Source organism: Periplaneta americana, chromosome 10 (genome assembly GCF_040183065.1).
Source record: "Periplaneta americana isolate PAMFEO1 chromosome 10, P.americana_PAMFEO1_priV1, whole genome shotgun sequence".
NCBI lineage: Eukaryota > Metazoa > Arthropoda > Insecta > Blattodea > Blattidae > Periplaneta > Periplaneta americana.
The window spans coordinates 8,816,669-8,841,591 of record NC_091126.1 but is presented as its reverse complement, the minus strand read 5'-3'; the positions used below and the strand labels follow the sequence as shown (position 1 = coordinate 8,841,591).

At 38.0% G+C, this 24,923-nt stretch overlaps 1 protein-coding gene across 4 annotated transcripts in view; it reads left to right on the top strand.

Moving 5' to 3' along the window:
* Positions 1-23,107, top strand: part of LOC138707422 (uncharacterized) — a 40,158-nt gene extending 17,051 nt beyond the window's left edge. The window contains exons 3-7 of one of the 4 annotated variants that reach the window (XM_069836820.1): positions 3,998-4,091; positions 15,093-15,368; positions 16,876-17,139; positions 18,679-19,007; positions 22,010-23,107. In XM_069836820.1, coding sequence (XP_069692921.1) covers positions 15,098-15,368; positions 16,876-17,139; positions 18,679-19,007; positions 22,010-22,291 — 1,146 coding nt within the window. In that variant the 5' untranslated portion in view covers positions 3,998-4,091; positions 15,093-15,097 and the 3' untranslated portion in view covers positions 22,292-23,107. Of the gene's footprint in view, positions 1-3,997; positions 4,092-8,114; positions 8,266-8,293; positions 8,325-15,092; positions 15,369-16,875; positions 17,140-18,678; positions 19,008-22,009 lie in introns of those variants that run through there. The other 3 variants (XM_069836818.1, XM_069836817.1, XM_069836819.1) reach the window with 3 other exon arrangements.
* The last annotated feature ends 1,816 nt before the right edge of the window (positions 23,108-24,923 follow it).

Here is a 24,923-nt window from a genome sequence, read left to right as displayed (position 1 = left end):
CATGATTAACAAAGTTAAAAATTCCGAACATGAAGTTTCAATAATTTCAAGGGAAAAATTGTTCCGGGACCGGGTATCGATCCCGGGACCTCTGGTTGAACGTACCAGCGCTCTACCACTGAGCTACCCGCCTCTGGTAGAGCGCTGGTACGTTCAACCAGAGGTCCCGGGATCGATACCCGGTCCCGGAACAATTTTTCCCTTGAAATTATTCAAATCTGCTTTACAGGGAGCTTCACCTGAAAGACTAGATTTGCATGAAGTTTCAAGTTTAAAACGCGAATTTTATTTCACATAAAAACACATATTTTCACAAAAAAAATTATGTAAATACATATTTTCAGGAAATCTATTATAAACACATAAATCTTGGAGTTTTTTTTTTACTTCAATATTTTTTTTTACAAGAACTTTTAAAAATTTTAAAACTAAATCAATTATGTCACTCAAAAGTACGTTATCTTTTTAAGAATTCTTGGTTGCTTCGTGTTTCTAAGCGCTGTGTGGTGAATCCGTGATCCATTTTTGTAATAGTATCGCCTCAAGTTCTGAGAACTGCTAGGCAGCATATCAGTGTTATTATTAGAGAATAAATTAACATGGACAAGGAGGAGAGATTTTGCAACACATAATTAGGAAGATTGCTGTTGCTGAAGATGATTTCATTCCACGCTTTGTTTGTGAAACACAACAGATAAGAGCTCAGAAATGAATATTATTTAATTTAAACAAATCTCTCCTCTCTCGCTCATGTCCATCAAGTAAGGCAATACGTCTTGTTGTGATTCCCTGTTATCGGGCTTCGTCAAGATATACTGAAAGATGGTTATTTAAAAAACGAGTTGGCTTTCCTATTAGCAAATCTAAGCTTTTTGTGTGACACCATAAAAAGAACTCGAAACATCCAAAAGCCTGTTGTCTGAAACAGGGAGGTGCGTGCCGTGGAAATTAAACTAGACTCGCTACCAGGTTCAGAAGTACAAGTACTAAGGGACAAATTCCAGAATGTGTTTGGGAAAAACAGTGGATATAAAAAAAAATGTGTGAAGTTGCTCAAGTATTGGAGGGTGTGCCTGTAGGTGAAACTGACTGTGTTTGTGTTTGTGACATTCCTCTTTTTAAATATGCACGTCTGACGTCCTGTGCTGTGGAAAGATCGTTTTCACAGTATAAGTCGTTGTTCAGAGATAATAGGCATGCATTTGTGATGGAGAATTTAGAGATGACCTTTGTTGTTCACTGCAATTCTCGGCCAACTACTAGCACTCAAGTTCACACTTGTGGAGTAACGGTCAGCGCGTCTGGCTGCGAAAACAGGTGGCCCGGGTTCGAATCTCGGTTGGGGCAAGTTACCTGGTTGAGGTTTTTTCCGGGGTTTTCCCTCAACCCAATACGAGCAAATGCTGGGTAACTTTCGGTGCTGGACCCCGGACTCATTTCACCGACATTATCACCTCCATATCATTCAGACGCTAAATAACCTAGATGTTGATACAGCGTCGTAAAATAACCTAATAAAATAAAATAAATAAACTAGCACTCAAGTGTGGTTGGTGAGTACACATTTTTTTTCCAAGCTAAGTAAGGTATTTTTGTCATATTAAAAAAAAAATATATATATATATATATATTTTTTATTTTTGGCAAATATTTTTGTACTTTTTAGCACATAATAAAATAAATATATTTAAATTTTTAGTACATAAAAATCCGCTCCCTAATCATTAGTATTAATATTGCATCAATAAATACTATATAATAATAATAATAATAATAATAATAATAATAATAATAATAATAATAATAATAATAATTTATTTTAGTACATCAATCGTAGTCTTTTGTTAATACTTACATAATTGCAATGCAGTTTGTGTGTACAAATACTGTATATTTTTGGGGTACGCTAGCAAAAAAAAATTGATTACCACTGGTCTAGTGGTTATCACCCTAAGCTTCGTTCTTAGAGAGAAGAAAACTGTGGATCTCATATCTTCGATTTACGGCACGTAATAGAACTCTGTTCCTGATAGAAAGCAATAATAGTTCATAAAAACTTTATCTGGATTCAGTTTTTTAAAGCGAGATGCAACTAATGCTAACTTTTTAATTATACTACGAATAATAGCAAATTCTGTCATGTTGTAGCATAAATGTGCCACGGTTGACATCGACGGACTTGACCGTGGAAAGGGAAAGCGACATCCCATCTCTGCCAACGTAGCGTTCGGTCACAACGATGCGTTCTCGCGACAGTACAAGTAACCACATCCGAAGCTAGCCGCGGATCGGCTCAAGGACACTTCCTCGACACGACCTTCACAGAGGGAATTTCCACTGAAAAAGGAATATTACGTACTGTACCTGAAATCGTGTTAACGCGGTGAAAGGCCAAAGGTCAAATGAAACGTAAACTCTGTAACAGATGAAGGTTCTCCTCGATTTATTTCAAGAGACACGCAGAGGATCGCCAAGACCTCCGGCTACGAGAACTTCACGACCCATACATGCCCGCCAACGACCTTCTGTGTATGAGGTCAGTGCGCAATCATACAAGCCATGATATAAATCACACTTGCGTTTATCAAACTGATATTTTCATCGTCATCAATGGAGCCCGGATGTTTATGCAAAAACAAGCATTGAAATTTGCAAAAAAAGAAAAAAAAAAGGAAAAGAAAAACTGTCACGATTTACACGAACTATCCCATTATGTTTTACAGGTCTCACAACAATTTTCTTTTTTATTATGTGCAAAGATATTAACCATTATAGTTTATTTTCTTAAATTATCACTGGGACTACATGAATGAAATTCACTACACACTTTAATAAGATTTTTCCCTTCATTATATTTACAGGTATTCAAATTAATGTATATTAATATTCACAGCAGTTTTTCTGCGGTACATCCATAAGACTTATAGTTTAGTTTTACGTGCAACCACATTCAAAACTATACATTTAAGATTCATATAAGACATAATGGTTATCAATAAATAAAACAAATAAAAATAAAATAAATTATCATTATTATAATTGTTATTACTATTGATTTTGTTATTATTGTTATTAATCATATTAGCCATAATCATATTAGTCGGTTAAGGCGCTTGCCTGCCGGTCTGAAGTTGCGTTCGGGCGCGGGTTCGATCCCCGCTTGGGCTGATTAACTGGTTGAGTTTTTTCCGAGGTTTTCCCCAACCGTAATGTGAATGCAAGGTAATCTATGGCGAATCCTCGGCCTCATCTCGCCAAATATCATCACCAATCTCATCGACGCTAAATAACCTAGTAGTTGATACAGTGTCGTTAAATAACCAAATAATACCATGTAACTCTGTTCTGTAACTAAAGAAATTAATCTCGTTTAACTGATGTCGCTGTCTTTAACCGATGTTATCCAAAGCTAAGTTTCGCAACACTACAAATATCTCAAAATTAATTCCGAAAATTATAAATCATATTTTGAGCAGCTCTTCCAGAGAGGGAGAAAAATGTTGAATACTTTTTTTTTCTAAAATTAGCTCTTTAGAGGTATTTTTAAGTATGTGAGGTATGTGCTCGTAGTTTAGAGTTACTATCACTGTCAACAATAGACTTATATCTGGGATATTGCGTAATAAAATACACGGCGAATAGGCTAACCCATAGCGCAATTAGCACAAACAGATCGCAGGGACGCTGTACACAACGAATCAATTTGTTATCCTACGCTCATCAGCTGGTCTCCACTTTACAAATTATAATTTTGCATGATATGTTCTTGAACGAATATCATGGAATTCACAAAGTCTACTAGAGGACATGGAAGGGTTTAACGAATTTAAACACTAATTTTGCACAACGAGAGTATCGGGCGTGAAATAAATGATACAATTTTGAAAAATTATATAAATTACCTGGCTGAAGTGTGGCTATAAAAGATAAAAATATTAATAAATTATTACGACTGATAAACACATTTTCTTTTCGACATCCTCTTCTCTTTCTATAGGGGAGGGGACGACTCTGGACACACACCGAAGCATCGACCCATTTGTGAGCCTCCACTAAAGGGGGATAATAGATAGAATTGAACACTGTGGATGGTAAGTGTGGAACAGGTATTGCATGCCACTTCGTCAAGATCAGGGCCGGGCATGAGAGCGGCTCCATATAGCCGGCCAGAGCTGCTCTCGCTCCGCAAGGCACTTCAATTCCAAGCCAGAGCAGAACGCTCACGCAGTGGCGGACTCGCATTACAGCTACCTTCTCTGCATTAATATAACAAGAGCCACGGTTGTTCTAGTCATTCAGTCTGTCAGTACATAATAGTTTATAAGGATATTACATCAATCTATTGTACATTACAGAATTTATAACACTCTTATTAATTTAATGGAATAAACTTCGCTCTATGCACACACACAAATCATTAGGCTTATTTGCATAACCCATACGCACATATTGCAATCTCCTCACCACGGTTCTACGAGACAGGCGTATGGCTTCCACTTCCCTTACTTGCTGTGGACAGAATTCATCTGCCAATATAATTAAACATCGCTTGATGAAATTACGTTCGTTGAACGTTTTCAATTCCTTTGCAATTTCGTGGCAAATTTTGTAGCTAATTCTCATAGCCGATTCACTAAGTGCATTATTGTCATTCTGTTAATATATAATATAATATAATATAATATAATATAATATAATATAATATAATATAATATAATATAATATAATATAATATAATATAATATAATATAATATGACTATAAATTAATACAACTTAAAGAAAATGTTTCTCAGGTACATTATATTACAGTATTTATTCGATATTTATATTGCATTATAAGTTATTATAGTACATTTAGTAATATATAATTTTAAATTATACAAATATTATGACATATCATAGTATAGTATATTACAGTTCATGATATATAATATGATATATGATATGTCATGAACTGTAATATACTATACTATGATATATCATAATACCTGTATAATTTAAAATTATATATTACTAAATGTATAATAACCTATAATGCAATGTAAATATCAAATAGATACTCTAATATAATGTATCTGAGAAACATTTTCTTTAAGTTGTATTAATTTATGGCGTTCATTACCAACATATTTGTCATATTCAGTAGCATGTTGTAAAGAATAATGTCGTTGGATATTGAACCTCTTAATCAGTTGGGGTGTTTTATGCCAAATTAAACACTTTGCTAATCCACTGCTCTCTACCAAAAAGAACTCCTCTTCCGATGATACATTAAACGCATTGGGAATAGCGGGACGGTTTAGTGTATGAGCGGAAGCTCCGTCTTCAAAGTTCATCATACTGCAGAGTCACCACTGCACCGACACTGAATGACGTACAGTATGCATACGTCACAGCGCTCGCAAGACACGCTCTTTAAAGCACACAGCGCTCATTTCTCAGAATCACGTAATGTGCCCAGCCCTGGTCAAGATGAAGCGCGTTGGTTTTCGTTCTTTACAAAGCAAGAAAACAGAAACTGTTATATTATTAATTATTTAAATAAAATAGGCTAAAATAGATTCTAATGTCAAATTAGTCATTCTTATGCTGTGCAAAATTAGCACCATTACTTATAACTTGTAGGCTAACAATCAATTAAACTTGTTCATACAACTTAATATCAGTCTTATCTAGTGTATTCCGATGCTGTCCTTCATACAATGATAAACGGCGTTATCATGTCAAAATACAGTTATCTCTTCTCTACGCCCAACTGTTATACTCCTGTTTTCGAGATTTGGGACATACTTTGTTCAGCGGTCGGTAAAGATAAAGAATATCATATAGGCCAGGGGGAGTGTTGCTACGGCACCAATGTTGTAACTTATCATATTAATTGCGGATCTTATTCTCACTTCAGTTCTGCTGAACTCGCGAGTCTCTTGACCTTTAAAATCTGATTACAACAAGTTATAAAGTGTAATGCCAAGGAAATATAATAATTAGTTATATATTTCCTCATTAAATGTATCACAGTTCTCCATAAGACATCAACTGTTCCCCAGAAGTCCACCGAATTAGCTCTGTGGTAGCGCGTCTGCCTCCAGATTAGCCAGCCCGGGTTCGATTCCGGGGATCATAGATTTTCGTGTAAAATTTCTACCTCGGGACTAGGAGAGGTGGTGATGCAGAACTTGTAATCATTAGATTGTACATCAATTATGCCTAGGTTAAATCCCAAATCTCTCCACAGATATGAAGATACACATAATGCACAGCGTGGCCCGCCGAAGTGGTGTGCAACTTGAAAATTGGTCATAGGCCTAGTTGTCATCTATCTGTAATAGGCAGAACCCGAATCACGTAAGTGAAGTGAGTAGGCATTGGATACACACACATTGTTCCCCAGAAGTAGGTAAGCCTGCATTTACATTTCACACTTCCAAAAACATGTAGTTCGAACTCGTGTTGTAAAATTAATGTTCGCAATCTAGTAACATTGCAGAGTAATTTATTTATCTATCAGTTTATTTATTTACGTATTTATATATTTGCTTAATTATCTACAAACATACTTACTTATTCATATTGTTCGTTCGTCCGACCGTTCGTTCATCATTCATTCATTCATTATTTTATTCACTCAGTTTAGAACACAGATTACATGCCCATCACAGTACCTTCTTCACATAAATTTAAATGAACACTTGTAGTAATTATTGACACAAAAGTGATTTACATGAGCGGCACTTATGAAGTAGGAATATGGAACTCACTAACAATAGAAATAAAATATAATGAAAACAAAGAGAAATGTGACTTTATAGTGAATCAGTTTCGACAAAAATCAGGAATTTAATGACACGACAATAAAAAATTGTAGGAGACCTTAATAAAGCGGGACCAAAACAAGCAAAAATAACTAGTAATTACACCAAGAAAGACTTAATGTTTTATGACATGAATGACAATGATAATTTTTTTATATATAAATTTGGTTTCTGAATAACTTTTCTGTACCGAAATATAGATCAATTTTCTTACTTAATAAATTGAAGTTTCTCAACATTTTATATAAATAATGGTGACTTCATATGAAATACGTATGTTTCTCGATCTAGAGATATTAAATAACAAGTTTCTTCTAGATATAACTGGAGGGATATAAAATAGAATTAGTATTATTTGTCAATAGTGTTCTTATTTTTTTATTTAAGTAGGTCATTTTACGACGCTGTACCAACATCTTAGGTTATTTAGCGTCTGAATGAGATGAAGGTGATAAATGGAGCTCACAATGAGCACCACTAGAGTATGTAAAACAACCCGGGCACAACAGGGAAATGGAACGAACTCTGAAACCTCCTCCCATATTCTTTTCACTTACACTGACATAAATAAACGCACAGTAAACACTGTGGATCAGTAATGGATTTCAGGGGTGACCAACGAGAGCCGAAAGTTTGTAAAAGCTATGATGCCTGCCTTACACAATCCGTCACTGAGCAATGCTTACCTTCCTGCCTGCTCGTCTCAGCCGGAGAAGGTGGAGTGGGGAATTAAGGGGAAATCTCGATTGAGTTATTAGTGTCCAGGCCTTATGTAAAACTTTCACTGTTTTCTATCAAATAATACAAATTAACAACTATATAGCCGTAATAGGCCTACTTAATTTGGTATAACAGCTTAATTGTGCATCAATCATTTACTGGCACGGGCTATATCCTCTGCAAATATTAAGTCCGCAACAGTGTTAAGACTACAGAATACGAACATTTCTCAACTCCTGTGCCTTCAAATCTAAATTTAACTGGAATTTTATTTCAGTCTCTTATGTTATGGTAATTGCATAGGCCCTATAAGCTAGCCTACATCCATTAGGCAAGAAGAAATAACGTACAGTATGCGTTTCGATCCTTGTAACTAGTTATTCTTATTAATTAGTCGAAGTTTAGAGAATTATAAGTGGATATAAAACATCGTTTCTGCTGTTTGTTATAAGAACTCTGAAGAAGTATGTTAGGTAAAATGTTACAATTTTGCTGAGTAACCATCGTTACAACTGACGATGACGGAGACAAGAACATTGAGGATTGCTTAGTCGATTCTACTAAGTGGTTTCTTACCTTAAAGTAAATAGCAGCTATCATTTATGTTGCGTTTGCGCTTGATAAGATTCTTTATCGCCTCGCTGCAACAACAGTCGGTGACAAGCAAGAGTGAAATCCACAAGTACACAAGTACGTAGCTTTGTGAATACGCCGAGGGAGCAAAAACAAAAGGTTCGGATGCTACTTTGTCGTAATTTCCACCAAATCTCGGCGGATGAGCGCCGTGCACTGTAAATATAAACAACTTCATTTTCTATAATCACAAATAGCTTAAATACCAGACACTATGTAGATATAATGCGTTTCACAAATATAGAGGGTTGCCTCGCCTGATTTTTAAATCAGCAGGAGGTCAGTTTTCCAGGAAGGCAAGAGGACTACCGAACGTTCCAAAAGAAACTTCATAAACCCGGTAGAACACTCGTGTATGTATAGGCTATCATGTATTGCGTTATCCATAACAATCATATAATTAGGTGGAATATTAGGTTAAAACTTCTATGCGGATGACGTGAATATGTTAGGAGAAAATCCACAAACGATTAGGGAAAACACGGGAATTTTACTTGAAGCAAGTAAAGCGATAGGTTTGGAAGTAAATCCCGAAAAGACAAAGTATATGATTGTCTCGTGACCAGAATATTGTACGAAATGGAAATATAAAAATTGGAGATTTATCCTTCGAAGAGGTGGAAAAATTCAAATATCTTGAAGTAACAGTAACAAATATAAATGACACTCGGGAGGAAATTAAAGTAATTAAACGCAGAATAAATATGGGAAATGTCTGTTATTATTCGGTTGAGAAGCCCTTATCATCCAGTCTGCTGTCCAAAAATCTGAAAGTTAGAATTTATAAAACAGTTATATTACCGGTTGTTCTGTATAGTTGTGAAACTTGGACTCTCACTCTGAGAGAGGAACATAGGTTAAGGTTGTTTGAGAATAAGGTGCTTAGGAAAATATTTGGGGCTAAGCGGGATGAAGTTACAGGAGAATGGAGAAAGTTACACAACGCAGAACTGCACGCATTGTATTCTTCACCTGACATAATTAGGAACATTAAATCCAGACGTTTGAGATGGGCAGGGCATGTAGCACGTATGGGCGAAACCAGAAATGCATATAGAGTGTTAGTTGGGAGACCGGAGGGAAAAAGACCTTTAGGGAGGCCGAGACGTAGATGGGAGGTCGTCCATAGTTTGTCATGTTCACTTTTATTAATGTTTCGTCGAGAGACGTTCGGTTGATCATACAGGGACATTATTTTATTTTTACTAACATTTTTAATATTAACTTGCCTATACCTCTGGATCAACGCCGTTGTTACCTCTTTCCACGACTAGAGTTCGATGATACTGGCGCAATATACAAACAAATCACTTTACTAGGTATAGGAGGGAAGAAAAGTAGTTCATCCATTTACGTAAACTAGGAAATATTGCGCCTTTGAGTTTGATCATTTTCATTAGTTATTTTTTAATCAAAATACAGTACAGTATTAACAATGAGTGTTTTTACTCACGAACTGAGCTGTCCATGTGGACGTATTCATTATGCAGTGTAAGTTATATTATACTGTCTACAGCACATTAGCGTACAATATAGAGAATGAAGTTGAATTGAAAAATAATCATAATATGGATATTTAAACACATTTTTGAAAATGGTGGCCGTTCATTTCGATACAGGCTTCAGTTCTTTCGTGCATATTATCGCACTATAGACTATTGTACCTAATTCCAATTACCAGTTTCGTCCTTCGTATTAGTAACTCATGTTGAAATAATTCTGTACCTACTCTATAAAAGAGTGCCTTACGTACTGTAAATTCAATCTTCACTTCTGCCCGATCCGAAAAGATAAAATTACTCAGACATGCTATTTACTGTCCCTCCAAGTGGTTATGTCGTAGGGTCGTAGAAAGGGAGGAAATCACGTGACAGTTAATTACTTAATGAGGCCCTTTTATTTGAGTTTTTTAAACAGTTGTATAATATTACGTAGATAGAAATTAATGTTCTCAGAAAAGAGCTAAGACAGCCCAGCCACTAGCTGGCGAATAAAAGCTGATGGGGGAAACCGGGATACGACGTAGGCAAATGGACGACAGTACCTGTGCGAAAATGATTCTATATTGAAAGCTCTTTCGTCACTGGAAAACGCGAACATATTTTTGGAACGTACTGTTTACTATGGCCGTAAAGCTACTATGACTGTATATGCGTTCTTGGATCTGTGTGGAGGACGGTTGAACTTCATTAGTAGAAGGGGTGGGAGTGAAGTACATTCAGAAACTCAGGTACAATAAAAATTGAAGTAAAAATAAAATGATGTCCCTGTACATCTTTATTTACACAAAGAAACTGATTATGCATCGCAACTATGTTTTGACGTTCCATCAAATATTTCCGCGCATGTTATTCTTCTCATAGCGGAACCCAATGTTCCTCATTATCCGCCAGAGAGATGGTCGAGACGCAGGGAAACACATCTTCTCTTTGGCTCTTTTAACACGTCATTCAAACTTGGTATGTAACCTTCTCCGCACAAACTTGAAAGAGTCCTTCTTAATGCATCACTGTCGAAATTAGCTATATCACTTTGAGAACAATCCCGCTGCCGTTTTTTTCGTTGGACTTTTCAATTCGTCTGTTTGTTTCTCCAAGAATTCTACTTTTCACTAATTCCAGTCGCTTTATTAGTTCTTTCAGACACTTAGTCACGGATATCATAGGTTCACCGCACCTCGCATCGTTATATTCTTACAGAAAATATTCGTGAACCCGGCATGTAAGCTCTTCATTTTCGGAACGAATATGGTTCCTTCGTCTACCAATTAAATAAGACATAACATAAAACTTACACATAAGATCGTCATTGTTCACAAGACCACGGTTATGACTGTGGCATCTGTATGCATTAGGAACTATAGAAACATCAGCCACTTTTTTTCAACCCTCCCTACACCTGAACCACAAACAGTAACGTGCAGGTTTTCCAGAAAAATGGTCAAAACTATTGAGGTCAACCCTCTTTATTTGTGAAACGCACTATGGAACCTGTATCCGTACTGTGGCGCAGGCGGTCCAGGTGAGGAGGGTGGACAAGGTTGCAGTTGGTGTTTTCCTCGGGGATCTCTCGTTTCCTCATAGGAGTCAACAATATCCCTGCCATCGCTCTCCATTCCATTACAATATTGACAAATTATTTCGATCACCAGTTGGAGAAGTTCGGAGGGAGTTGCTGCATTAAGCCTGGATACACAGACAGCTTGTATGGTGAGACAGCGCCTAGCTGGAGGTAAGAGTAATAGTTCACCCACTGGCACTGCCCGCGAGTAGACGTGCTGTTTGTTTCGTGGTTCTCCAATATAACCATTGACATCATTCAGTAAGCATTTCTCCATTTCATTATTATTTTATCAGCATATGTCACCTGGATACACAGCGTGCCTTGGCGACGTCGTCCGTCGTGGGTGGGAAATACAACTAGATTGCCGCAACATGCCGACACAGGAAGACTTCCATCACTGCCATCGTGATCTAGACCAGGCCGTAATGCAGGTTGTGTGACGTCACTCGATGAGTCGGGCTTTTCTATTTGAGTATACGGAGCTGAGTGAAATATATTACTTTAATGCGTGTCAGCGCTCAATTTTATTTAGTGTAATGTGTGTATAAGACCCCTTCACAGTTCTTATCGCATAATATGTTGCAGAAATAATTACAAAACTGTGTTATTTTAATGTGAACGGAGTTTTACATGGTAACATAACCTGGTTGCATCAACATTTTAAGTTTGGAATGGAAGCTATTTTGAGATTTAATAAAGAAGAATTATTTTTATTGTGATTTTAATTTAGCACATCTACCTTCCTTACTTGTAGGTACAAAATTTACCACAGTCCCTCCTATGAAATTAGTGTATGTACAGTTGTGTGTTAATCTGGTAGGTTAGATAAATACAATTCATTACAACCCAGTATAGTAGGGAACAAATCAATAATACAATTAAATTTTTATTCAATGTAATATGTGCATAAGTTCCATTAATGTGTTGCATAATGTGGCAGGAATAATAAATAAAACTGTGTTATTTTTATGTGAAGAGAATTTACCATGTTAACATAACCTATCTGCGTCAACATTTTAGGCTTAAGTTGAGAACGAAAACGGTTTTGAGATTTAACAAAGAAGAATATATTTTTTAGGATAAACTTCAGAACACGGTTACCGTCCTTACTTATAGGTAGAAAATTCACCACAGTCCCTCCTATGAAATGTACATACGTTATATTACTTAGTAGCGCTGAGGTATAGTTCCGGTAATTTCTGAACTGAAAACAGTTGAATTTATTTTTTGTGGAGATGCATTTGATCCTATAAGCAAGGCATATTAAAATCCTGAACGAACCGAACTAATTTGTATATGCAAGATGTATGAATACGAAGGGAACTACCTCAGCGCTAGTTTAGCCCTAGTAACATATTACACTAATCAGACTTCAGACTGGAGTACCGTATGAAACGAATAAATACAATTGAAGTGTAGACAAATTGCATTTATGAGTTATACGTAGCGTTATGCTTAATTATAATGCATAATTGCGAATATGGAAATAAGGCAAGTACTGATAGAATAAACATAACCTATAACTTCAACACATTAAAATATGCGTGCGATGCAACTGAAAATTGTTGAAACGTGCATAAATGAATGTGCAAGAATTTCGTAATGAAGCATGAGTGCTTTATTTCAACTAATTACAATTCTAGATACTGTAACAGTAATGGAAACTATAGGGTATAATTTTTTGTAATATACTATATGTATCTCGTTTTTAGTCCAAATTGTGTATATTATCAAACGTCGTATTATTTACTCGTATAATGTAGGTTATTTACAAATAAAAAGGGAGCAATAATTTAAATTTAATAAGACAAATACGGTAAACTAACAATAATGGATTAGACAAGAGTAACATTGGTAACGCTGCACTTAGGCCTAATCACAACTTACTTTACATGCCAGTCAATGTTTCACTTTCACGTATATATTATTACACATATTTAGCCTACTGTTTATAAGACCAAAATTTCACTTAACCACATAAGGGCGCAATATTTAATCGAAATAAAGGCAGGTATTACACATACGAACTTTGCCTGCAACAACGTAATTTTCACACCAAAAATAATATTATACCTTAAATTGCAAGTAAATTGTGTCTCAAGCGTCTCACAATCACTGTTTAAAATTTTACTGACGCAATTACACTGCATTTCAGAGAAATATATGTTATTCTTCATGCACTGCAACTAATTCATATGGTTGAAAGACCGCCTTTCGCGATCAGCTGTTAAGCGAGTCACGTGGTCTGCCTTACGGCCTGTATTAGATCACGATGGCAGTGCTTCCATGCGAGAGCAGCAGCTCACCCCGATTCAGAAAAAAAAAAGTCCTTTTAGTTATACACGACTGATTCTATAACAAAATGTCTCACAGTTTTGTGCAGTTAATCCCAGCGAAAGTTGCCGGTGTTTCTGTAGGCCAACCAGCGTCAGGTCCTTCTCCCTACAGCCACTGCTTGCATCCAAGAACTCTCGCGCTTCGCCGGACTAAAACTTAGATCCTCCCATTAGTGCTTAAAGTGCCTAAATATTTCAGATATAGTATTCATCGCGGTTCCAGTGTTCAGGCTTAAACGTAGCCATTTCTTGAGTTGAATGTCGACAACTCCTGGCGTACTGGACTGCAGGTTGGAGAGTGAAATGCTCTGGGCACATTTCAGAGTGTAATAAGACGTGGTCAGAAGCCACTAGTGACCCAGTCTGACACACTCTCAGGTTTTGGACAGTAAGGCCCTGAAAATGAAACCTGTAAGTTTCACCGAAACATCTGAGATATTAAACCTCAATCCACACTTAATGATGCGAAATTGAAAAGTGGACACAAAAAAAAAAGCTGTAGGTGTCAGTATCGTTGAAAATTATTTTTCCAAAGAAAAGAGTCTATGTCCTCTAAGAAAAATGATGTCCCATTGTAATTTTATTTAGGCCCTAGCTTCTCTCATAGATGTGCAAAATGTATGATATTACATTACTAGTCGCACAAAAAATCTCTGTTTTCTCCAGTTTGTCTTTTTGGGTCTTACAGTCTTACAGTCTTCAATATTATTCTTCAGGTTACTGTTACTTTGTGTTTAAAAAAGTCAAGTACATTTATTCATTCGCAACGGCCCCAAAGCTTATGATAATTAAAGATAGGAATTTACCCACAAAGACTACAAGGTTAGTTATGCATAGAGTGTTCGTTGTTGAAAGGGAGAGTGAGAGTAGCTAGCAATGCAGGTGCATGGGCACCTGTTAGGGAACTCTGCCGTAGTATAAAGAGGGCGATATTGTAGCTTTATGTGCAGTGCAATATAAACAAAGCAATTGCCGAAGCACAATACTGAACCCTACGCACGATGAAACGTAACCCCATTCAATTGCTGCGATACACAACACATTTCAGTTGTAACCTGGCCATACGTCAGGCTTCACGTCATTCATGACGTAACAATAATCTAAGCACAACTAACTAATATCCTCATGTTGTGGTATTAATTCCTACCTTTAAAGATAATCCTTCCTCTCTTTCTACCCCTCAAGCGTCGTGATTGCTGTATTTCCTTAGCAATGTTAACCTTCCATCCCTGCACATATATCAGATTGATCAGACTAATGCACTTTCAAGACAAACATTTTTATCAATTTCACTATGCTGCCATCTAGCGACTGCAAAAGAAGTCACATTGTAACCCTTATGGATTTGCATAGAACAACTGTACTTCATCTAGAGGTCATTACCAAAAAAGTGTCTTTTCAACAGTGAAGGCTCTGGTGGTTGTTCTCTTTTTATGTTGCCATGTCATAACTTGGGAATGGCAGGGCTTTTGCTCAATAGAATGCTGATCCTGAAATCTTTTCTGCTCTTTGTCGTGTCTCATTCAGACAAGATGCCTCCCTCTCTGGACAAGAAGCTGCTAGAAGATGCGCTGCAGACACGTGTGGCACATTTCGACGTGCAGCAAGCGTCTTCGCAAGGCGAAAACTTCATGGGGAACTTGTTACGCGTACATGTGGAGACGGAAGACGCCGCGACTTACGACATCGTCATTAAGTTGTTGCCGGACATGCTGCTCGAATCGGCGTCTTACCTGCGAGAGAACTTGGTCTATAGCGACACCCTGCCCCGGATGGAAGCCTTGCTCCGGGACGTCGTGCCAGGTGAGACTGTACTGAAATGTAGGTAAGGATTTATGTGCATTAAAAAGTACAGCGGTCGAAACAGAAGACTGGCCCCAATTGCAATCCGAATTACCAGATTTTAGAAAAAGAAGAAGGTAGTTACGCTCTTACTTGCACACAGTGTAGACATGGCTATTTTATAAGAAATGAGGGGGACGAATCCCAGTAAAGTATGTATTTCATATGCTAGGAAGATGTGCTGACAACAAGGTGGAAGTTTTCTTGGAAAACCATAAAACTTAATAAGGGTTTCGCATTGTGTTCCAACTTTCAATAGAGGTAGACTAGGTCACTGTCCTCATATCTCCATCCCTTTCTGAAGTGTTTGTGAAAAGATTTTCCCTTCGCTATCTAGTTTGCAGTTAGAAAATAACAGTACTATTGTGCTTTTAAGTAAGCAATTTCCGAGAGAGAAATATTGTCGGAATTTTAATACGAGTTTGTATTAACAAAATAATAATTAATATCAACTACAACTGATTAATTTTAATCGACTCGATTTTTCGGTTAAATATTTTGATCGATTAATCTTACAACGGAAATTGATGGTTTAATCGATTAGATTAATCGATTCAATCCCACAACACTATGAAAATACAAACTTTTGGAGTGGTACTTGTGGTTTACAAGACAGAGTTTATCTCATGATTATGCCGTTTCCCTTAGGAACACAAAATTCATTCCACCAACTGTCGCCAGTTCATCCTAAATTTCATTTCAACAAAGAATATGATTTCAGAGTAGCTGTACGATCTTCTGAGATGCCGAGTGGAGACGACTGGCCAGTTACTTCTCTCTGAATGTTCATGAATCCTGCTGTCGGAATCATAGGTATTACTAATTCAGTATTGGCGAGGTACGCTGAGTCCATTCCTCGTGTAAGGACGATCAATGTGTATTCTTGATTAAGGACGTTTACTGTATTCCTCTTTCGTATTTGTAAAATGATCATGCCAGACGGTATCTGCCAGGAAAACACCGGGGAGTAGTCTGTTTGCGTCTGGAACTGAAAAGCAATCCGTAGAATCAGTCACTCATCTCATCACTACCTCCTGTAAAGGACCCAATTGTGTAGTCTACACAATTTCCTTCCCCTTCCGCACACACACTAGGCGATAGGTTGCTCTGTATTCGGCCCTGAGCGACACTTGTACCCTGAAAGTAATGTTTGTTCGTTGGCCGGATATTATGTTTGGTTCGAAGTTCGCGAGTTGAGAGCTACGGATCTCGAAACAAATTCTTTAATATAGCCGCCTTTGAAAAATGAGCGAAAGGACAAGTTAAAATTTGCCAATCATAGTTGTAACGAAGTCGGCAACGAGTTCCATCTCACAGATGTTTCACGTGTCGAGACCAATAGAAAAACTACAGTAAAATTAGCCAGGAGTTACCTATCTATCTATAAGGAGATGGCAACTTTTCCATAACCGTTTACTTATTACGTCGAAGAAACATGACAATTTTCCTGCTTCCGAATTTGTTGCAGACCTGCAACCATTCTCGCCTCGGCACGTATACTCCAGACCCGGCGTCCTGATCATGGCAGATTTGTCTCCATTGGGCTTCAGAATGGCGGACCGGCATTCGGGTTTGGACCTGGACCACTGCCGGCTCGTCATCAGCACCATAGCAAGGTTCCACGCAGCGTCCGTGGCGTTGCATGAGCGAGAACCGGGATCCATGGACCAGTACGACAAGGGAGTATTCAGCGATCCGAAGTCTCGGGAGAGCATCATGAGATTTTTCTCAGGTCAAACAGTGGTCCACAATTATAACTAAAGTATACAAAATTAACAATTCAAAAACCAGTACAACAATGTTTAGTAGATTTTATATTGACGAGTTTAATTTTATGAAGGTCACAAGAACGCAGGCCTACTTTTATCAAAGTTGATATAAACAAAATGTAAAGGTAGCTCCTTCACATGCTATGAAGGCACTTGGGGGACATGAAGGTAGAGCCCCATACTTTCTTGACTTCGGCAATAGAATGAGGTGGTGTGGTCGGCATCACGCTCCGACCGCCTTTTACCCCCGGGAAAGACCCGGTACTGAATTTGATAAGAGGCTGAGTGAACCTCGGGGGCCGTTCTGGAAGTTTGGCAACAAAAAATTCCGTAACCACCCGGGATCGAAACCGGAACTTCTAGTCCACAGCCAGCTGCTCTACCAACTCAACTACCCGGCCGCCTTGATCTATACAAAAAGATGCAATTTTCGGGTCATTACTGTTACAGAGGTCAAGTGAAGACTCCAGGGGACGTATCTGATGTCATATTTTGCTGTTAAAAATTTCAAGACCCACTATATTCTATTGTATTTGGTTATCATTCTTCAAAGTTCCCTCGACCAGTTAGTGTACCATATTTTATGTTGTACAATTTTATTAAACCGTACAAAACCACGCTGAGCTATGAAATAACATCGAAAACAGAAAATCGATCAATTTGGATTTAGCAGGTTTTCCTTCTGCACTCTTTAATTTGGTAAGTTACATTATATTCTATTAATTCATAATGTTAACTCAATACTGTATGCTTCCATTATCGGAATACAAAAAGTAGGCCTCGGAATTCAATGACATTAAGGTCTTCTGATCTATGCCAAGATGTGTAAGTAAATTTATTACTCAGTTTCTGATAGTCACAGAATTGCATATTTTAATGTTCTTCTTTGCGTTACGCCATATTTAAATGAAAGTTCAAAATAAATAGCATATTTAGTCACATTTCAGAATTTTTAATATTAAAATGCATTTTGCTCAATGCATAAAATCGGGATGTGGCTATGTCGGGACACGGCAGTGGATTTTACGTGAATACGTCTGACTTAAATCGACAGATCTAGACAATATGTTTCTTTTGCCACCCAAATCAGCGTTCTAGCATATCGGAGTTGAGAGATGTAAGTTACTGCCTGGAAATTTTCGTCCACGCCTAAAATGGACACCAGTCGCCACGGGGCCCACTCTCGTCTCCCGCATGCATGGTGCCAAATCAAGATAATGCTCGTATCGTTGTCGTATACCCGATCGAACGAGGCCACGTTTATTTCAACGGTTTTATTAACCACGAAGTTATATTTTCAGAATGGAACACCCTGCAAACGTTACATCGCAGTTTCTGTCCTGGTACCCCACGTGTCGATCCTATTTTATGACGTATTCACGTGAAAACCGTAAAGTAGTATTGCAAACCAACGGAAAGAATTATAATAAAAATTGTAACATATCTGTCCGCATGATTGTCTCCCACTGCATGGGAAAAATTGATTACGTTGTCGTGTACAGGGATGGCACACAGTCTGGCATCCGAAGTGGAGACGTGGCCCGGCTTCGGAGAGAAGTACGCGCACAAGCTGCACAGAGTGGCCGACAAAATGCTGGACAAACTCATCGCCGCATCTGAGCGGGACAACAACAAATTCAACGTGCTCAACCACTGTGACCTGTGGGTCAACAATGTTATGTTCCGGTACGAGGGGACTGCGGTGGCCGGTGTGAGACTCCTCGACTACCAGATGGTACACTTCACGTCTCCGGCTGTGGACCTACAGTACTTCCTCAACACGAGTCCGCAAGAAGATGTGCGCGTCAACCACACCGACCTTCTCTTGGAGGTCAGTGCGGCACAGTTTCGCAACGTTGTGCGGTTAACTATAGAGCGTTCAGAATTTATAAAATACCATTACCATTGTCTTCTAAGGCCGGCAGCATACTACATCGGACATTGTCTCGGACAGGACGGTTTTGTCTCGGACCGTTCGATGTGACGGTGGGACTGAAGCCGGATGGTCTATGGCGAGTCCTTGGCATCAACCCCTTCGATTAGATTACCCCCCTTTGATTTGATTACCTGGTTGGGTCTTTCCGAGGTTTTCCCCAAACCAAAAGGCAAATGCCGGGTAATATTTTGGCGAATCCTCGGACCTCACCTCATCTCACTACATCTCGCCAAAATGTTGTAAAACATTGCACAAAATTGTAAAAATTGTAGAAAATTACTCAATTGTACAACTATAAAAATTTGTAAAAATTGTAATTGTAATATTGTAAAATTTTTACTTGTTCCACATCTTAAAGCTTCATTGCTCATGTAAGATCTATGGAATAAAATAAATGAATGAATGAATTACACGGTGAGGCTGCTGCATACTACATTGGACATTTGTCCCGGGATATTCGTCTGATGCAGTATGCTGCAGCCTCGTCATAAGTCATAAGAATGCGTGTGATCACCGTCACATCGAACGGTCCGAGGCAGAACCGTCCTGTCCGAGACAAAATGTCCGACGCAGTATGCTGGCGGCCTTAACAGACATCCCCCTCTTTGTGATATACTATAGATTATTTCACATTAAGAAAAAAGCATTGAGCATATGGGGCTATTCCATCAAATGACCAGTTTCCATAGAAACGCCAACCTACCACATAGCTTCAACAATGCACTAGGCAAGGTCCATGAAACCAATGCTTTTTTTCTTAACGTGGAATCATCTAAATAAATTATTTACGTTTTTTTCTAACGTATACAAAACAAGAGAAGTTAATCTAAATAGGCTACTGTAACTAAGAATTACTTCAAATATAAACGCTTTACATAGCTTATAAGTAGATATATTGTAGCTTTATTCACACAAAACAAGAATGTAATTTTATTCTCACACCAATAATAATCACTTTCTACAATTTAATTCTACTCCCGTCAACAATGGGATTTCCACTCCACACAGTAACACAGTATTCGTTATTGCACTCCACAGACGACAATGACAATTTACTTGGATTATTGAGAACAACAATGAACTGTTAATCTTAACTAATGCTCACAAAGCACTATTTACAAAACAGAACTGTCATTTCTCAGTTCACAGTTCGTTTGCCTTGGCTAATTTCTTCTTGCTCAGTCACTCGAGTTCACAGTATCTCGAACCCCAGACCTTCAGAGACAGTACACTGAACTTCGAACTCAGATCCCCCAACTGCGATCCACTGCACTCCAACTCAGGTCTCGAAGCTGGCTTCACTGCTACACAAGACTGGCTTGCTGTCCAACGACTACAACAACACTGCTCAAGTTCACTCGCGTGTTGTATTTATAACTAAACCATAGTTTCTGGAGAGTACGATCTCGCGAACAATCGACCGGTGCCTAGAAGATAACGCCTATTCAGAGTTCTCTGGATTTCTCCGCTCAGTCACCAGCTGCTTACTTCCCCCTCACCCTTCGTCACGTCCGCGCCTCCACCTCGCGCCCCCTCTTACGTCTGTCCCCTCCAGACCCGAGAGGCCATAACCTTCTTCACCGCGTTTTCTCATGCGCCCCCGACCTCTGTGGGACGCGATCGACTCCCGACTGTCACAATATATTAATGTGTGTTTATTTCCAATGATCGAATAAATAAAATAAATTTACTTCTGTTATTTTATATACGAATTTGAAATTTCTACTAAACTCGTGCGACTATAGACCAAATATATATTTATAACAGAACACCCATACTCCAGGTTCAGCATACGCCACTGATAAGTAGGTAAACATTGGCTTTCCCCTATATCGACGGAGCAGTGTATAGGTATTTAATTTACATTATTCCCAGTTAAACTGAATGCCGATTAACGAATACGAATAAAATTCGCCCAATAGCTTAGCAGAACTCGTTGTACACACAGACAGAGAAATGATAATAACTTTTTCTCTATCGGGAATACAGACAATAGTACATTATGCAACGAGCCTATAATGAAGGTAATTAAGAAGCGAGTATGGATATTTATGAAACGAGCGCAAGCGAGTTTCATAATTTTCATACGAGCTTCTTAATTACCATTATAGGCGAGTTTCATACGACTTTTTATGCTCGACCATATTTCTAACTTGATATTATTAATTTTCTTTGTATCTGACCTTGGCCAATGTCCCGTATGTTGTGAGATGTGCGCAGACGCGAAAGTATTGATTTTTTCCGAGGAACAGATGTTCACATTGACCTTGCTAGGCCATAAGAACCTACAGAGATAACATTGAAATTAAATTAGACATTGAAAAACGAGATGACAAATTGAATTTATTTGAATATTATTTACAATTAACGCTAATTATTATAGTAACAGAACATAACCTTCTGCGACAGTATTGGATTTCCAGCCTCCGTGACTTTTCGCTAATTCTCTTTCGATTGCATATCCGAGAATAATCGATACTTGCGGTTTTATAACGGTAGAAAGCTGACCTGTCATTGGCTGAACAGTTGTAACCTGAGTCGTCGTTGGCTGAAAGACCTAACATTTAATGAGTAGGTGTACTTTAATGACATGCATTAAAGGTCTGCTACCAGGTGTATAATTACCACATTTCGGCATGGTCGAGCATAAAATATATTATATTTTTGTGCAAATACTGAAATAGAATATTTACATCGCTATAATACTTCCCCTTTATAGATCATGATTACTAAAATATAGTGATGTGAATTCGAAACGGAAAGAAGCTAATTGTGTTGCAGCATCATCATCATCATTATCATCATCACCACCACTACCATTACCACGACCTTCATCATTATCATCACATCCAAAGTCCTACCGGTTGTTTGAAGCAAATTAAATCTGTGTATTGCAGGAGTACCACGCCACGCTGTGCGGCACTTTGCGCGCTCTGGGATGCACGCAACACGACTTCTCACTGGAAGAGCTGAGCTCGGAGTTCGACGCCAAACTCGCTTACGGATTGTTCGCAGTCTGCGTGGACTTGCCCATCTTGGTCTTCGACGGGGAATTCGACTTAGGCGAGGCGTTGGCAACAGGCCGCAACCCGGGGCGCGTCATGTTCTCCAGCCCGTCCTACAAGACGACGATGCAACGACTCCTGCCCATCTTTGACGAACATGGATTACTCGATTAGGGCAGGCGACAACCGGCGTCCGGCATTAAGGTTACATTTATTTGGACTGTCAACGTGTAGTTGTACATGAAGTTCCTCTCCGGAAGATTACGTTAAGTATGGGTGAGCAGAAAGGAACTCTACACTTTCAAAATGCGACATTATAAGAACTGAATGCAGTTACGTTACGAAATGCTAATCTTCTTTACTCGATGAAGATTTTTAATGAGTCCATGTGATTTCTGTTGTAGTCTGCCACAGGGTTTAAGTTACAGTCGCATTTTGCTACTCGACTTCTAAAAATGCAACAGACTTTGAATGTAAATGTGCAAAAATGCGACAACCACATTGGACTTCAGAAACGAAGACGGTAATAGAGAAAATGAAATCAGAGATGTTTGAACTAATCTGAACTTGAATGAAATCCTAATGGCATGGGCAATGTTCAAAAAGGTATTTGAGCAATAAATGTTCAAGAATTGATGTCAAAGAGTTGGTCCAATTCATATAACTTAAGTAAACAATTTCTTATAATTGATTTATATAATTCCATCGCATACTAAATTATTATGAGCGAAGTTTTAGTTGCGTGAATCTTGTAAAAATTGGAATTAGAAAAAAGAGTTAGCACTCTGCTAACAATAAATCTTGAAGGGCCTACCAGTAAAAAATGTCAATGTTTATTGTGCCCATAAAATAACGTATTTTAATGTCATGTAAATTCAACAGTAATTGATTCTAAACATACCTACGTCTAATGATTTACTTACATAAGTATGTCTAGAATGTGATAAGGTGGTTTGAAAGTAATAAAACTCCAAGAAGCAAGCTACATAACATTTTGTTTCTGCATACTTTATTAATTTTATCTTTCTGCATAAATATTTATAATATTGGGGCGAGTCTCCATTGAATACTGGAGGAGCGACTGCATGGAATATTAAGCGAGAATACAGGCTACAGAGTACATATATACACACATACATACGCACCGGGTTATCATTTCTTTACTAACATTTCTAATATTAACCTGGCTGTACCTTTGGATTAACGGTTGAGAAACGCAAACGCTATGTTACCCCCTTCCACGACCGTAAATGATGATACTAGAGTAAAATACAAACAAATCACTTTACTAGATATAGGAGGGAAGAAAAGTAGTGCATCCATTTACGTAAACTAGGAACTATTACGATTTTCAGTTTGATAATTTTCGTTAGGTTTTTATTTACTCAAAATACAGTATAGTAGTGTTTTTACTCACTAACTGAACTATCCTGGTGAACTTATTCATTATGCAGTGTAGATTACACTGTCTACAGAATATTAGCATACAGTATGGAGAGTGCATTTAAATTGAAAAATAATTAAAATCTAGATATTTAAACAAATTGTTAAAAATGATGGCCGTTCATTTCGATACAGGCTTCAGTTCTTTAGTGTACATATTGCCGAAAACGTTTTTAAGCATATCTTCTCAAACTGAATGTATTGTTTCTGGAATGTAATTGTTTAATTCTTCTATTCTTGTAGGATGTTTAACAAACGCAATCGTTTTACAGTAACCCCAAAAGAAATAATGCAAAGCAACAGTCGACATGGCGGGGGCCATAATCCTGTGTCTCTTTAAATAATTTTGTACCTTTTCTATAACAAAGTGCCTAACGTATTGTAAATTCAATCTGCACGATTCGCACAGATAAATTTACTCAGACTGCTATCTACTGTCCATCCAAGTAATTATGTCGCAGGGTCGTAGAAAGGAGGGAAATCACGTGACAGTTACTTAACGAGGTCCTTTTATTTACATTATTTTAAACAGTTGCATAATATTACGTAGACGTCCAATTCCTGACAGCAAATATTTTCAGAAAAGAGCTGACAACCCAGCCACTAGCCTTTGCAGAGAGGCCAGCAGAAACGTGTGGGGGAAACCAGGAACGACGTAACCAAACGGACACAGCGAAAATATGAGTCAATAATTAATGCACTTTATTCACTGGAAAATACGACCATATTTCTGGAACGTACTATACTCACTCAGTACTGTATACTGTGACCGTAACACGACTTTGATTCCACACGCGGCCTTGGTTCTGTGTCGAGTACGGTGGAAGTTTACTGGTAGATTTATTTTATTGGGTTATTTTACGACGCTGTATTAACATCTAGGTTATTTAGCGTCTGAATGATATGAAGGTGATAATACCGGTGAAATGAGTCAGGGGTCCAGCAGCGAAAGTTACCCAGCATTTGCTCGTATTGGGTTGAGGGAAAACCCCGGAAAAACCTCAACCAGGTAACTTGCCCCGACCGGGATTCGAACCCGGGCCACCTGGTTTCGCGGCCAGACGCGCTCACCGTTATTCCACAGGTGTGGACTTACTGGTAGAAGGGGTGGGAGAGAAGTACATTCAAAATCTCAGGTACAATAAAAATTGAAGTAAAAAGAAATAAAATGATGTCCCTGTAGATACATACTTAGATACGTACATACATACAACTCAAGATTCTAAAGTGGTAAACACAACACTCTGTTACCATGTTTTTTAAAGGGTTGTGAATTTGATACATGGAATGTGCAACTTCATTAATTGGTATAAAACATTTCTTTGGTGGTAGGGTAACTTTTCTGAACAGGAAGAGATACCAC